The sequence below is a fragment of the Harmonia axyridis genome, chromosome 3 (genome assembly GCF_914767665.1).
Source record: "Harmonia axyridis chromosome 3, icHarAxyr1.1, whole genome shotgun sequence".
NCBI classification, from domain to species: Eukaryota; Metazoa; Arthropoda; class Insecta; order Coleoptera; family Coccinellidae; genus Harmonia; species Harmonia axyridis.
In genome coordinates, this window is record NC_059503.1 from 38,208,426 (window position 1) to 38,225,464 (window position 17,039).

The 17,039-nt window shown below is 33.4% G+C and overlaps 1 protein-coding gene across 2 annotated transcripts; it reads left to right on the forward strand.

The window, feature by feature from the left end:
* Positions 1–2,711: 2,711 nt before the first annotated feature.
* On the forward strand, positions 2,712–4,383 carry LOC123675881. Of its 2 annotated transcripts, none has more exons than XM_045611422.1 (2): positions 2,712–3,583; positions 3,831–4,383. In XM_045611422.1, the coding sequence occupies exons 1-2, from the start codon at positions 2,871–2,873 to the stop codon at positions 4,150–4,152; spliced, it is 1,035 nt and encodes a 344-aa protein (XP_045467378.1). In that variant the 5' UTR covers positions 2,712–2,870; the 3' UTR covers positions 4,153–4,383. The 2 variants fall into 2 exon arrangements, with proteins under 2 accessions (XP_045467378.1, XP_045467379.1); XM_045611423.1 differs by having other exon boundaries at positions 2,715–3,538.
* Positions 4,384–17,039: the final 12,656 nt, after the last annotated feature.

Here is a 17,039-nt window from a genome sequence, read left to right on the forward strand (position 1 = left end):
AAAAATATTTTTTTCGAAGAATTTTTTTTTTAATTCTTGTATAACCGGAAGTGCCAGAACTTCTAAGATATTTCAGCTGAATAGGTCATCATGAACAATGTCATATTCTGAATTTTCAGATTTCAAATCGGCCCCGTTCTCCAGAAACGTCTAATAGGCCTTCGAACTTGAAACACCCTGTATAAATATTCATATAAATATCTAAATATAAATATTTTTGAGAGGTTAAGCTCGATATCGGTGTAATCTGGGATTTGGTCCCATAGAAAAACTCGAAACCCTTAACGGCGAACCCCCTCAAAATTTAAGGCTAGGACAGCCCTTGGTTTGTCGTCATGGAAAGTTATTTGCATCAAATATTTTCATGTGAGCAAGGGCGAACCGGTATGTTCTAGGAAAGAAGTCTTATAGAATTCTACCCTAGAATCAGCATAGGATACCGAGTGAATCGTCTAAAATCATGGTTTCCGAAAAAAATCTTTTATTTTCTAGAGGGATACCCAGTGAAGGATCTACCGGCATAGTGACGGGGTCCAAGGGGCGGAGCCCCTTCGGCGAGCAGAGCGAGTCCCTGAATATAAATTCAACCAACGAGTTCAAAAACGAACGAGTATCATAATAAGCCTTCTGCACACGAATTATTTTCTATTTTCTTTAATTTGATTAATGGAATATTTCCATGATTATCATTTAGTGATTTTTACATAGAATAATATTGGTTGGCAGAATTGTTTTCTGTATCTCAAATTTAACAGATAATAGATGAATACGCGACAGGAAAGTCCCTACTAATGGAATATAAATATTCTCGCAAGGTTTTGTCGGGGCAAAGTGAATCACGTCATATTAATGATGAATTTATTGCTTTGATGCTAAATAAGTTGAAAAGAAAAAATTTATATTTAATTTTTTTTTTTCAATTTTTTATATTATTAAATTTATATATTTAATTTCGATTATTATACATGATTCGAAATCACTTCATTCTTGCATTCGAACTTATTCTGAAGTATCTGAAAAATCTTTGAACTTGATCAGTAGGGACACCAGATTTGCTTTGAGCTTAGGGCCCCCCGTTGTCTCAATCCGCCACTGCTGATAGTATATTTAGATGGGACCTGGTATGATAGCCACGACACAGTCCAGAAAAGGTGGACAGACGTCGGCAGAAAATGTTCTTTAGATGTGCGTGTACCATCCTTCACGAAAAAAAGAATAATAATTCTGCACGCTGGACCAGAAAATGTTGGGTAAACGACGCGTTATTATAAGCCAAAGATGTCAAAGAATCCAAAGTCTCTCAGCCGATATCTATATTTGAGAAGTGATTTTTGCTGAAAAATATTCCAAAATTGTGTCTTTAAGTTCTGACAGAAACAGATTTCCCATCAAATTTGTATGAAAAAACCAAAAGACACAATTTAGTTTTTCAGCCTGAAGCTATCGCTTTGCGACCTTTTGGTTTTTTCATACAAATTTGATGGGTTTTCTGTTTCTGTCAGAACTTAAAGACACAATTTGGTTTTTTGCAGTGCATCAGTTGAAGAATATCTTCTTTCGGCCATAACTTCAGAACGCCTTAAACTATCGCTTTGCGACCTTCAGGTTTTTTCATGCATATTTGATGGAATTTCTGTTTCTGTTGAGAAAATCCTATCATTACATTTGAAATTTCGGAGTAAAATGAACAAAACAATGAACTTCTGACTTAGCGCCCCCTATCGAAAGCAGCAAAAACAAATTCATCATAAGTATATTTTGTCCCCAATCAACAAGATATTATCTCTCAGACGAGATCTAATTTGCTCAGAAATGTTGAGCCAAACTGAAGTTACAGGCATTTCAATATTGAAATTTCTCCCTTTCACCTACCCCTATTTGATGTCGTAAAATCGAAAGTGACAATTCAAAAAGATAGAGAATTTTCCAAGGATTACAGTGATGATAATTTTTCTTCAACTTCATATGAAACATTTTCGAGTAAAATTCATTTTTCTACTCGACGGTGGCTATTACGCTCCCTAGCGGTAGAGGTATGAGTGCATAAGAGTGCATAAACGCCACTGAATTCTTAGGTTTAGTTCTTAGTTCATAGTTCTTAGTCCTTAGTTCTTAGGTACGGTGCATAAATCCACCATTAGTTCTTAGGACTGGACCTGGTGCATAAATCCACCATTAGATATAGCCACTCACCTCGCTTATTTGCCTACCCTGTATATAATTCTAATAAGGAAGTATTTTAAATGTTTGTTGTTTTTTTTATATAATCTAAAAATATACTTGTACGCGGTGGAAACATAAAAACAACAAGAATTCACAAATAAATAATAATTGGAGTGAGCAGCCTACATAAAAATTACTGAATACGGTTCTGTTCGGGCCAATTGTTTCGGGATAGTTTTAGGCCTAGGGCCTCAATAAGAATAAACTGATTAAAACGGCAAAGCTGTAAAAGGTTGTAACTGCGGTATATCTTTGGGAACCTATACGCGGTCTATGACACTTCATATATTCTATTTTCTATGAAATAATTCAATTGCCTGATAAATTTTTCGACCTGGCAACATAGCTACTATTTTGACATAGCATTCGAGGGTTCCAAGGTCATGTCACAGAATAGAGAGGTATTACTCTATTCTGTGGTCATGTCATATACCTATTCCATAGAACAAGTATGTATATACTTACTCTATGACCTATTCTACATGTTTACTTGTTATGTTTACTACTTTGATTTGATATTCATTTCGAAATTCGAACAATTCTGAAAACGATACGACTGATATTCTTAATTCTATAACAAGATATAACCTTTGGGTGTAGTGGATGTAATATTTTTCTTGATAGCATTTGTTTATTTTTATTTTGAAATGGGTGGCACAGAAGAAACTCTGTTCAGTATGACTCAAATTGTGGATCCTTCAACGATTTTGAGTCAAGAAGAAATTCGAAGGGAAAATGTGCTTTTGAAGAACATCTTTACTGGATGTGCAACTGCTTTACAAGGAATTATATGGTGTGCAAGAAGAAGACTTCTGGGAAACTCTAGTTCTTGTGGAAATTGCAACATCCCAATGAGTTGCACCAAAAGGGCAAAATTGATAGTAGATGGATACGTGTGGTCCTGCAAGAAATGCCCTAAGCTTGTAACCATAAGAAAAAATTCTTTCTTTGAAAAGAGCAAACTTAGTTTAGAACAGATATTGATACTGATACACGGATGGGCCGAGGAATTACCACAGGATTATATTGCTAGACTAGCCAGAATTGAAGGGAATCATACAATACTTTATTGGTTCAATTTATGTCGGGAAGTGTGTGAGAAATACTTCATTATGAATAGTATAACTGTGGGGGGGCTTAATGAAGATGGGACGTCCAAGATTGTCGAGTGTAAATTTTTCCACAGAAAATATCATTGTGGAAGATGGATTGATGATAACTGGGTGTTCGGAGGCATAGAAAGAGGAACAAAAAAGTGCTTTCTGGTGGAAGTACCTAACAAAACAGAAGCTACATATTCAGCATTAATTGAGAGGTATTTGTTAGAATTTCTGCATGGCTTCATTCATATAAAATTGAGGTGTGTTTTTTGTAGCTTAGAGTGAAGTATTTTGTGTATGATATTCAGTTTATTGAGGAATGAGAAAGTAGAAAGCATTGTATAAAGACTACTATTGTCTTTATTTAATGCTGAAAATCTTGATAGTTGTGGTTATTAGTTCGTTTATTTTTCAGCTTTTTATTTATACACAATAAATATATTTTCTTATCCTAGGATTCCATTTAATTTTTAATTATATGAAATTTTGTTGTTGTTTCATTTATAGGTATATTTTACCTGGATCAATTATTGTTTCTGACGGCTGGAGGTCATATGGCAGCATTCATAACATAGGTGGAGGGTTGTATGAACATCAAGTCAACATCCACGAGGAAAACATTGTGGATCCCAATGATAATTGTATTCATACACAGAATGTGAGAAATATGTGGATGCGTGCGAAGAAGAAACTCAGACGACAATTTGTTAGTTCTGAAGCAATGCTCCAGTCATACTTACATGATTTTGTTTGGAAAAACCAGTTCTCAAAGATCCAAGTGTTCTCGGAGTTTCTAAATGCGGTTGTTGCACAGTATCCAGTTAAATGAGTGATAATGCTTCTGTGAATGTTGTTACCCTTTCCCTCCCCCTCTCAAGATAGGACTTGTCTAATTTAAGTTATTGTCTTTATCATTCCTCAAGGAAAGAATTATTTTGTAATATACATATTTTAAGTTATGTTCTTTGTTTTCCCTCAAGACAGGAATTGTTTAGTTTATATTATTTTCTTTGTTCTCCCTCAAGACTTGTATTGATTAAATTATTACTTTTTCTCAGGATAGGACTTTATTTATTCAATTTATATCTTATAACTTGAAAAAATGTGATAGTTTCTAAGTTCAATTTTTTAGTAAATTCTGAGTTCTAGTGAAGTTAAATGTTTACTAATATATTTGAACCGTAGTCAGCCTTCTAGTAAGTCTATCACTAAAATTTGTTTATTTTACAGGTCTCAATAAATATCCAAACTTTTCTGGAGAAGGGTTCATGAAATGGAAAAAAATATGTTTGGACAGATGGTCAAGCAGATGACGACATCAAACGTGAATTTTTAAAAGTTATCCTAGAACCCAAGACGTTCATGCAAATGCAATGAGAGAACAATCTGTACTTTTTTTGTTCAAAACGCAAACAGTCTTATAATACTAGGTATTTGAAGAAGCGAAAATGAAAAAAAATTTTCCGCAGAAATATTTGAAGAAACGTGAGTCCCTGTCGCTACCATTTTTTTCATAAGAATCCCATTAACTGATGAACCGTTAAGTTTTAACCCAAGGTATGGCATAATCCTGAAATTGTCATAAAAAAAACTATCTAACGATGCAATAATATACTGGGTGTGCCATTTGAAATAAGGAAGTAGTAGTCTGCTCCCGGTTCAACCGAAAGTTGTAGGAAAAATTTTAGGGTAAATACTTTAGGGAGAAAGATCATTATCTCAAACACCAACATGCAAATTTCGGCACAAAATTATGATTAGTTTTCCATAAAATTCTAATAGGCCATTGCAGTGATTACTAGAGACTTGATAAGTAGATTTCAAGTTTATGAACATTTTTTTCAGATAATCAATTCATCTTGTAGTAAATAATAACAAGAGTCAGAAAAATGCATAGGGCTTCAGAAATGGCATTTCAAGATAGCAACAGTAATGAAGAAGATTTTCAGGTTCAACGATTTATTGGAGTTGGAGAAGATTTTACAATGAAATTTCGATTTTCTAAGGACTCGGTCTTCTTTGTTTTAGATCAAATTGAAATTCGTTTGGAATAACCAGCTGATAAGTGAGTACGTTAAATTTTTCAGATTAACCAAATAATTCTCAAAATCTATTCTGTTTCTCCAATGGAAAATGGCGGTTATGCATGCAAGAGTTATATATTGACTCCTTTGAGGAACTGCAATACAGTTGCAGAGCATGCTTCTAATGAATGGCATATAAGGACTAGGACTGTGTAAGAGATATTTTCCAGTGATGACGATAGGGTTGGATAATGTGTTTCCTATCATTCATTACTAAAACAACAATTCTACTTCCTTTCAATAAAATGATGATAGTAACTAACGAAATATTTATGCCCGAATAGATTATTCCCCAAAACATAAAAGATGTGTTCTAGAGTTATGTTCTCGATATTTTATACATCTATGTTTTTGTTTTTTCTCCTTCATATTTCTTAACTTTGCATGTAGTTACTGTCCTCTCTATAATAATGCCCTTGAGTTTCCTGCAACATGGGATGTTATCCTTGCTAAAGACTAAATATCAAATAATACTAGAGGCGGACTAAGAAACAATGTACATCACAGACCAAGAAGAATTCTAATAGTTAATTATTTTGGACGGTATTCATGATTGAACATATATAAGTAATTCATTTCTTGCATCAAAATTCTTACATTTCAAAAATCAAGGCAGGAGTATGAATTCATGACCAGTTTCTAATGCAGTAAAACTATTTCTCTCTGATGAAAGAAATGAAGGTGCAATTTATATCTTATATATATTTATTGTATTTTTGACGCTATATTTGTAAACATCATCGAAGAATGTATTACATTATTGCAGTATCTCAAGCTTTATTGAGCATTTGTTCTTATGTTGTTTTTATAGGTTATCAAGTAACAGATTGAATTTTATTAAATAAAAGAGAAAGGTCAACATTTTCTGAGAAAAAGTAGGTATTTGGTATTATATTAGTGTTTGAAAGTGAGCAGAGTATCTATAAAAATGAGTTAGTTGGACAATTCTTAATAATTTTTATTCAAAGCAGAATCACTGACCCAAATGAATGAATTCTGAACGATTTTGCGGACAACACAAACACCATAAAAATTGTTATGGACGCACCGAATGAACTCGCTACGGGCCGATATCTCAACCAGGTGTATTGGACATCGCGATGTTGAAGAACATTCCATTAGTTCATCGAATCACAGTCCTATCTGAGATTAGTTCCAACCACAATCCTCTTTTGGTTCATCTAGGCAACGAATTCGATGAGAATCCGCCGAAAACTAAGTCATGAACTGAACAAATTAGCAGGTTTCCAAGAACCATATGATGACAAATATGTGCCCAATTAAGCTCATATCTGACCCCAAGGAACTGAACTCAGCCGTCGAGTCCTTAACGAAGAATGTTGAAATGTCATTGGCCGCTTCGACGCTAGTTTCTTCCTTCCCTATTCAGAAGAACTCGATCCCTGAAGATATCAAGGAGCTTAGCAGAGAGAAGCAGAAAACGAGTCGTAGAGCTCAGAACACACTCGCCCTGACGGCCGTCAAGTCTTCAATCAGCTTCACGCTAGAGTGAAGGAGGCTTTCAGAAAAATTCGAAATTATCGCTTGGAAGAAACCTCCCTTTCCAAAGAAGTCAACAGTGTTTGGCCAATGCACTGCGCTTTGATAGGAAACCAACCCCACCGATTCACGTTCTACAAGAAAGAAAAAGCTTATGCTTTCGCAGATAACCTTGAAAGCCAATGCAGCCCGAATTACAACAATACGGATTTGGAACATATCGAGGACATCGGCCGCAAAGTGAGAAGAGACTTGGAAAAAGAATCAACGGGTTTCCGTTGACGGCTGGTGCCGTTTTCACTTTGCTTGACATAATAGTGTTCTGGAGCGAAACCAATAGCTTTATTGGTTTCGCAATTGTTCAGAAAATCCAGAATACTATTATGTCAAGCAAAGTGAAAACGGCACCAGGACCGGATGGTATCACTTACTTGACGTTGCGAAACCTCCCTCGAAAAACTTTAGTAGCACTGAGGAATATAGTTAATTCTATGCGTTGACTAAGGCACTCTCCTACGGAATGGAGGAAAGCATACGTGGTTTCAATCCACAAGGCCGGCAAGGACTCTAATTTCCCGCAGAATTACCGTCCGATCAGTCGTCTCTCGTGCATAGGGAAGATAACGGAAGAGGTCATTTTGATTGATTGATTTTTATTGGTCAAATTATTACACCTCAGTGTTATGACAAGTCAACAATATAAATGTGAATGTAGATTACAATTGAAATATCACTTTTATCGTGAAGCAGTAAATTGTTAATTAAAAATTTTATATGATACGAGCACCGAATAAAGAAAATAAATATACAAATTTAAAACGGAGAGGTATAGGGACAGTACATTGACTACAGTCTCTCAGTAAGGTCATAGTATAAGGAAAGGATTCCTTATACTATGGTAAGGTTATATATGATACAACACAAGTCAAAATAAATGAGTAAACATAAATGTGAAAAAACAGAGATGCATAGAGGCAATGCCCACATTAACGATAGTTACTCGGTAAAGCTGAAGTTAGACGCATCATAGTAAGCATTCTCCAAGTGGTGTTTTTTCAGTTTCGTCTTAAAATGAGTGAGGGTTGCACTTTTCATTGATTGAGGCAGTGAGTTGTAGAATGATATGTATGAGTTACATCTCCTTGTTATTTCAAATTTTGAGTTGGTGCTCTAATATTATCCTTGTTCCTAGTGTTATATGAATGGTTGTTTCCATTTGTAGTATACTTTTGTAAAGTTTCTTTAATATGTACCAAATTGCAGTATATTACACATGATGGCAAGGTCAATATATTGAACTTTATAAACCAATTCTTACAGCTCTCCATCTGCACTATCGTGAATATTCTCGAGATTTGAATAGATGTGCCCCAGTTTATCAATCCATAAGATCTATGAAACATTGCATGATGAACGGTATGGGCAGCTTCATTACTAACTTTATTTTTTATCTGCCAGATTGCATAGACCTTGCATGATAGATTTTTTGCTAGTTTGTCAATATGAGGTTTCCAATTTAACCTCGAATCGATAGTTAAACCAGGACATTTCACATCATCTGGGGGAATATGAGACAGCAAGAACAAAACCGTTTGGGTCTTGCTTTTATTCACACACAGGCCATTCGCATTGAACCAGTCCGTAGCTTCCCGAATTCTGGTGATTCTTCATTCTTGTTTGCCTGAATGGCGAAGGATGTCATCGGCGGATAGCATTGTGAACGTTGTCATCGAAGTTGGCAATTCATTGATTTAAATCGAAAAAAGTAGTGGCCCAAGGACACTACCTTGTGGAACACCATTCAAGATTGTAAGCTACTGAGTTCTTCATTATACAATACACATTGCTTTCTCTCATTTAGATATGATTCGAGTAGATTGTGCGCTATGCCAATAGTATTTCAGTTTTTTGAAAAGATTGAAGGCAATAACGGAAGATCATACAGTTATAACAATTCGTTCTTCAAAGTCAACACTCCACCGTGCAACAAATGCTCCGAGTAGTGGAATAAATCATAGATGGATTTAACCGCAAATATGTCACAGTTGCTATGTTCTTGAATGTGGCCAAAGCCATCGATAAACTAGATTAGTTTGTCTATGGTCAAAGCGCTTGATTAAGTATTCCACAAAGGACTGCTATACAAACTGCTTGCGGTCGGTTTCCCACTACCCATGGTTCGAGTTGTAGCCTCTTACCTGCATTTTCACAAGTTTTTAACGGAGTAGTGCCTAGAGAGGTCACTTTCTAATATGTAGACCTAAGTGTTAAGACCTTCAATAAACTGAAAAATCACGCAAACCCCCTTATAAGAAAGGCTTGCGACTATGACAAAAAAGCCCCGAGGAAACACAAAAGCCAAACGTTGACTGGTACATAGATTGTGTATAATAATTACACAAACATTTTTATTTGCATATCGCTAGACCAGAACACTATACTTCACCAGAGGTGAATTACATTGAGATCATCTCAATGAGATGAAACAGTAAAAGGCTAAAGGCCTAACTGCAAATGAAAAAGAAGTTCAAACAAGAATGAATTCATTTCAGTCTCCTACTATCGACAGCATTTCACCTCAAGCTTTCAACAACCAGCTGTAAATACCTATCTCCATCAACGAGACGATCGAATATTTAACATCTGCTTTGAACCCATGTACCCATACCATAGTATAAAGAAGGATAGTAAGACAGTCCTAATGTTAAAGCGATTTGAAGCGATTTCGAGAGCCATCTGGTGTTCACGTTGTAATACTGCAATAAAAATGGTCTGTAAAGTGGCGACCTCCAAAAAAAATGCAGTTATTTTAAGGAACTAATACTTTTCTGCCGGTACAAGAAGATAGGAATGAAGTTTTCTATATTTTCATATATCTACAGAACTGTAATCAATTCGAACAGACGTTATTGTAGACTTAACAATATGAAAGAAGACCGAGACAGTGGCGTGTATAGTCCATGTTATTGATTTCTTGATAAATAATAGTCCAAGAAAATGGCCAATGAAATACGAATTTTGAGGTTAAAACTTGAATTTTCGATATAAGTTACTTTGAAGCATCTAAAAACGAACTGTGAAAGGTTTTTTTAAATTCACCCCCGGGAAGGGGTGAAAAAAAATAAAAAAAGGGGTTTTTTTGAAATTTTGGGGAAATGGTAAGTGTTAGAAAAAAAAGTTTCTAATAAAAGTTGTAGAGCGTAAAATTTTACATAAAAATGTTCTCACAACTTTTTTTCCTAAAATTGAAATTAACTGAGATATGGTAGCTAGAAGCTAGGGGATGATAACAGGAACTTTAAAAAATCATAAGTTGTTGAAAAATTGAAAAAACTCATAATTTTTTTTTTTAAATTACTTATATGATTATAAACTTTAATTCTAGAGAAAAATATTTTTTTTTTAATTGTTTATAAAAAAGTTATAACAATTTAAAATTTTTATTTTCAAATTAAATTAACTTTAACTGATGAAAATATATATATATTTTTTTTAATAGATTAATATTTTAAGAAATTGACCATACGCGTTGAAATTTAATTTTTACCTGTTCTTTTCAAGCAGATATAAAATAATTTACCTGGTGAAAGATATTGTGTGGCGGCCATTTGCTTTCACTACCGACTTCGGTACCTCATGCGCATGCGTCAGTTGTTCTCAATGCGCCAGTTGTTCTCTGTGTGTTTACAATATTCTCCATTTGTTTTGAGTGAATTGATTAGTGCTGTTAATTTGGAAAAGGTAATTATTTAAGTGATGTTCAATTTTATATTGAGAAACCGCATGGTCAAAACATAAACACATGCTTTTTATTTACTTTGTTATAAAAATCACCATCAATCATTTTATATTATTTAATTTTTTAAATACTATTGTTGAAGTATCTACCTAGATTAGTTGATAATGAATTAATTTTGTACTTTTCTTGTTTATATAGGTTGAAATTTCAACATGGATCAACAAGCATTATGCAGTATTTGTGACACAGTTTTGATCAATGACACCGACACTGTTGTTTCAGTGAAAGAGAGAGGATTAAAAAAGTTGATTGAGAAAAGCATTGAGAAGGAAGACAGAAAAAAAATTACTTATATGATTATAAACATTAATTCTAGAGAAAAATTTTTTTTTTTTAATTGTTTATAAAAAAGTTATAACAATTTAAAATTTTTATTTTCAAATTAAATCAACTTTAACTGATGAAAATATATTTTTTTTTTTCAATAGATTACAAAATTGTATTACAATTAAAAAAATTTGAAGAAACTTCCTAAGAGTAATTGATTCTCTAATTATATAATAAATAAAAAAATATAGATTTTGCAATTCCAAAAATTATATTAAAATTTTTCAAAGTTAATATAAATTTCATCAAGTGGACTGCTGTCTCTAACAGTTGAGCTTCCTTCGTTTTCTTCTTCAGTAGGTGTTTCTTCGTCTTTATCGTTAGCTTTTGTATGTGTCTCATATTCACTATCTTCATTGGTATCAACGCCTGCATTTATACTGTTATTGCATGTATCACCATGACAAAACTTGCATAATTCATTACATTTGAGAGAACTTTTTCTACAACTACATCTTGCTGATGCACAATTGGTTCTACAACCACAAAAAATCTGTGAAGAATACAAGAAAAAAATTATCGTCCATAGCGTAAAAATGTTTTTTATCGCAATGAATTCTAGTGATTGTAGAGCCTTAGTGTTAAAAGACCCGTAAGGTAATTGGGGAATAACGTGTTTTGATACTAATTCCTGAGGTTTTGGCATTTTCTTAAATTTAACAATATTTTCTTCGAAGCTTATAGACGATTCAGGCGTATACGCTACTATCCCACCAAGGCAATGAAAAGTCTCTTTACCATCTAATGTTTTAGCATTGTGATCAGTATTATCAAACACAAATTGTGCAAATGGCTTATCACTATTAATTTTAAGAGCTGGAGGATTAATAACTGTACAGGGTGGGCAAATTTCGATGTTTTAGCACTACAACTTTTGAACCAGAGGAGATAGACAAAATCTGATACCCACTTCTCGATCTCTTTTTCTGAGAAACTAACAAGGGTAGTATTCATTTTTGGCCACCTTCTTTTGTTTTCGAGTTATAAGCGAAAATTGGAAAAATGGCGATATCGAAAAACATTTATATCTCCGCTAATACTGATGATAGAGCTCTGAAATTAAAACATTATACAGGCACTTTTTCACGTAAGATCCAGTGGCGTGCTCGTATTTTCAAAAGGATTTTTAATTACGAAGCTATGACCCAAAGTTATGTTTTTTTAAATGGGAACACTAGATTTTTGTGCCATTTTCTGAAAGCTTAATTTTTCCTGATTTCAAAAATATATAACATCGTATGATTCGTATCAAAATGAATAACAGAAAATGGTCAAAAACCTTTTTTTCCTTAAGAGACTAAATATTTCTATGGTTTCAACTGTTGATGAGCCTTCCTATAACAAGAGCAGTGTCCTTGCGTCAATATGATTATTTCTATGCTTTTCACTTATTTCTACAAAATTCGAATCTATATTTATTTTATACAAATAGGTTCGAAAAGATAAACGAACTTGGAAAAAGGTTCCTAGGTAGCTTGAACACAGTGTCAAATATTCATCTATTGAAATATCGAGAAGAGGTGTCGACTGTGCATTGTGCAATTGTTGTCATTATTAGGTAAAATATTATTTCTTGTTTGTCCCTTCGTAATTAAAATGTTGAGTTCAATCAGATATGCATTGTTTCATATGCTGTTTAAAATGGATTGGTACTTGTGCGTATTGATTCTGGAGACCTATGTCAATAATCTCCTGATACATGCATCTCATTACAACACTTTCGATTGAAAAATTCGATCTTGTGGTTTCTCCGTTATTTCCAAATCAATTTTTAGATAAAAAATTTATAAAACATATCTAGATTCGAATTTTGTAGAAATAAGTGAAAAGCATAGAAATAATCAGATTGACGGAAGGACACTGCTCTTGTTATAGAAAGCTCAATTTTTCTGTGTTCATCAACAGTTGAAACCATAGAAATATTGAGACTCTTAGGTGAAAAGAGGTTTTTGGCCATTTTCTATTTTTTATATTGATCCGAATCATACGATGTTGTATATTTTTGAAATCAGGAAAAATTAAGCTTTCAGAAAATGGCACAAAAATCTAGTGTTCCCATTTAAAAAAACATAACTTTGGGTCATAGCTTCGTAATTAAAAACCCTTTTGAAAATACGAGCACGCCACTGGATTCTACATAAAAAAGTGCCTGTATAATGTTTTAATTTCAGAGCTCTATCATGAGTATTAGCGGAGATATAACTGTTTTTCTATTTCGCCATTTTTCCAATTTTCGCTTATAACTCGAAAACAAAAGAAGGTGGCCAAAAACGAAAACTACCCTTTTTAGTTTCTCAGAAAAAGAGGTCGAGAAGTGGGTATCGGATTTTGTCTATTTCCTCTGGTTCAAAAGTTGTAGTGCTAAAACATCGAAATTTGCCCACCCTGTACAAGCTTCATGCAACTGAATGTGATAATATGAGGCACAAACACCTAATTTGCTCAACAGATCAACAATTAGTCTGGAACCAGTTTTTCTGTGGACATATGAACCAACTGCCAATTGGAGAGATGATATAAATTGTTTGGGACGTAAATAACTGACGATGGAATGTGCTATTGAATCTCTAACAATAAAATTATCACTGTATTGGTCACTGTTATCCTTGCATAGTAAATTTCCAAGGAACGAAGTTAATAATGGCGGAATTGATGACACAACATCGTCAAGAAAACTGGACGCAGGAGGGTACGATATATTACGATAATCGTGTTTAATAATTTCATTACGGAGTATTTTGACAGCGACATTCAAAATTGTTTGCTTTTGTAAATCATCCATTTCATCGCCATCACCAGTGAACCAATCGCTACAAATTTTAGAAATATCGAATGTTTTATAATAGATCATTGGTTCTTTACCTCGATGATGAGATATGAAGATATCATCTTTATATTTTTCTTTCAACATTCGAAATAAAACAAAGTTACTCAAGGGATCATCTCCCATGATATCTTTTAGTTCCCGCAAACTAAATGTATACTGACAGCTTTCTTCAATGTGTTTGCAAATTTGATTAAAAATCCTAGCTGTTTGTTCTTTAAGGGTAGAGATTTTTGGTTCCTTCACGAGCTTATTAAAATTCAAGTAGCATTTATGATGATAACTAGCTTTACAGTCAACTAGGTTGATGTCTTTAATGCGTTTAATCAATTCAGTACTAAACTCATCATTTTGCCTCCTGGCAATATCCAGTATCTGGTCTTGTGTGTACTTATTAGCTATCAAATGGACCCGTTTATGTTTGCGATCCAATGACATTTTACAAAAAAAACATAGATTTACAAAATCAAAATTCAAATTTGTTGAAGTTGACGCTGGTAGTATACTTGGTCCAACTACAGATGATGTAAAATGTGATGAAGATGGATCAGTAGATAATTTTGATTTTCTCTTAATTGAAGAGGTAGACATAGGATACGACTTCCTACATTTTTCATGAAAACTTACTTCAATCTTTCCGAGCCATAACTCGCTTTTTCTGTCTTCCTTCTCAATGCTTTTCTCAATCAACTTTTTTAATCCTCTCTCTTTCACTGAAACAACAGTGTCGGTGTCATTGATCAAAACTGTGTCACAAATACTGCATAATGCTTGTTGATCCATGTTGAAATTTCAACCTATATAAAAAGAAAAGTACAAAATTAATTCATTATCAACTAATCTAGGTAGATACTTCAACAATAGTATTTAAAAAATTAAATAATATAAAATGATTGATGGTGATTTTTATAACAAAGTAAATAAAAAGCATGTGTTTATGTTTTGACCATGCGGTTTCTCAATATAAAATTGAACATCACTTAAATAATTACCTTTTCCAAATTAACAGCACTAATCAATTCACTCAAAACAAATGGAGAATATTGTAAACACACAGAGATCAATTCACTCAAAACAAATGGAGAATATTGTAAACACACAGAGAACAACTGGCGCATTGAGAACAACTGACGCATGCGCATGAGGTACCGAAGTCGGTAGTGAAAGCAAATGGCCGCCACACAATATCTTTAACCAGGTAAATTATTTTATATCTGCTTGAAAAGAACAGGTAAAAATTAAATTTCAACGCGTATGGTCAATTTCTTAAAATATTAATCTATTAAAAAAAATATATATATATTTTCATCAGTTAAAGATGATTTAATTTGAAAATAAAAATTTTAAATTGTTATAACTTTTTTATAAACAATTAAAAAAAAAATATTTTTCTCTAGAATTAAAGTTTATAATCATATAAGTAATTTAAAAAAAAAATTATGAGTTTTTTCAATTTTTCAACAACTTATGATTTTTTAAAGTTCCTGTTATCATCCCCTAGCTTCTAGCTACCATATCTCAGTTAATTTCAATTTTAGGAAAAAAAGTTGTGAGAACATTTTTATGTAAAATTTTACGCTCTACAACTTTTATTCGAAACTTTTTTTTCTAACACTTACCATTTCCCCAAAATTTCAAAAAAACCCTTTTTTTTATTTTTTTTCACCCCTTCCCGGGGGTGAATTTAAAAAAACCTTTCACAGTTCGTTTTTAGATGCTTCAAAGTAACTTATATCGAAAATTCAAGTTTTAACCTCAAAATTCGTATTTCATTGGCCATTTTCTTGGACTATAACGCTGTTGCTTTGTGTTCAGAATTTTTGTACAATGGCTGTAGCGAATGGTCATTTCGAAATGTACAGACGTCGGACCCCTTACAATTTTATTATATATCAAGATTTGATTTATTATTTGTCTGTTCGAATCACATTTTATTATCGAAGGGAAAATGTCCGGAATTGCATAATCAAATTGCTTCTTTTACGTAAAATACATGTGCATGTATTAGGAATTAGTACCCTGACGACCGAGCTTTGCCCGGTGTTCTCATTTGGAAAGGCTATCATAAATAGTTATCAAATAAGTTTTTTTTTGATGATGTTTTTCAAAACACCATCCTAATACCAAATTTCATCCAAATCATTATGGGCGTTTTGGATATACGCAAAATGTATGAAATTGTGCCATATTATATATTATGTTTATGTAAATATAACGAAAACTCAGCATACCAATCGGTTTTATTTATTTATTTTCCTTATAACAACATGAAAGTCAAATGTACATGTAAGTTACAAATGTATGGAAATATTTCATTTTTCATAAAATTTCCAAAGAGCCCACACATGACATATATTTACATTTGAAAGTTTGGTAGTTTGCAGCCAAAGGGTTGTAGGAAAAAAACATTTTATTATCAAAAACTGGAGAAAATTAATAATCGATTAACGGGGTTACGCATTTTTATTCTCAGTTATTGGTTGAAGAAAATGAATTTTATTCCAGACTAACGCCGAAACAATGTATATACAATATACATACATGCGAATAATACCAGAATTGAGAAAACAATCAATCATTAATTTTTCGATATAATCACGTTCGAAAAAACTTGAAGAGGCGATTCAAATCCGCCCAACTTTAGTATCCGCCACTGGTTTAGATTCCAGGGTAGATTTAAAATACAACGACATCTATATCTATTGGGTCAGCACCATCTGTTATCGAGGTACGTCTTGTCCGAAACCTAAGTATGTACCAGAATCAAGCTACGACATGCTTCGTCCTGAAATAAGCTAAGACGTGCACTGGATGGCAAATCCCCAGCGACATCTATTGGTGCACTCCACGCCGTCAAATTTTAACCCCGTATGGTTGGATTACTATCCTTCTTTATACTATGCCCATACAGTGACCAACTCCGATAAAAGAAAAAAAGAATACTTATATACTCTCTTGTTGGATTGACAATAAATTGCATAATTATGCAATTTATACGCACACAACACAATTGTGTGTAGGTACCTGTTTTATTTTCCTTATTCGTCTTTCGCTGTGCACTACTCCAAGGGCCACAGGTCTACAATTGATTACGTTGTTAATAATAGCGTTTTCTGCTTGTTGCACTAGTGCTGCACCGTTCGGGTGTATCGTTTTCCGCTTACCTTTTCAGTGCGAACTTT

Coding starts and splice junctions, on each gene's coding strand:
- LOC123675881 (XM_045611422.1), top strand. CDS start 2,871: ATGGGTGGCACAGAAGAAACTCTGTTCAGTATGACTCAAATTGTGGAT. Junction 3,584..3,830: donor TTCATTCATATAAAATTGAG/GTGTGTTTTTTG, acceptor TTTCATTTATAG/GTATATTTTACCTGGATCAA.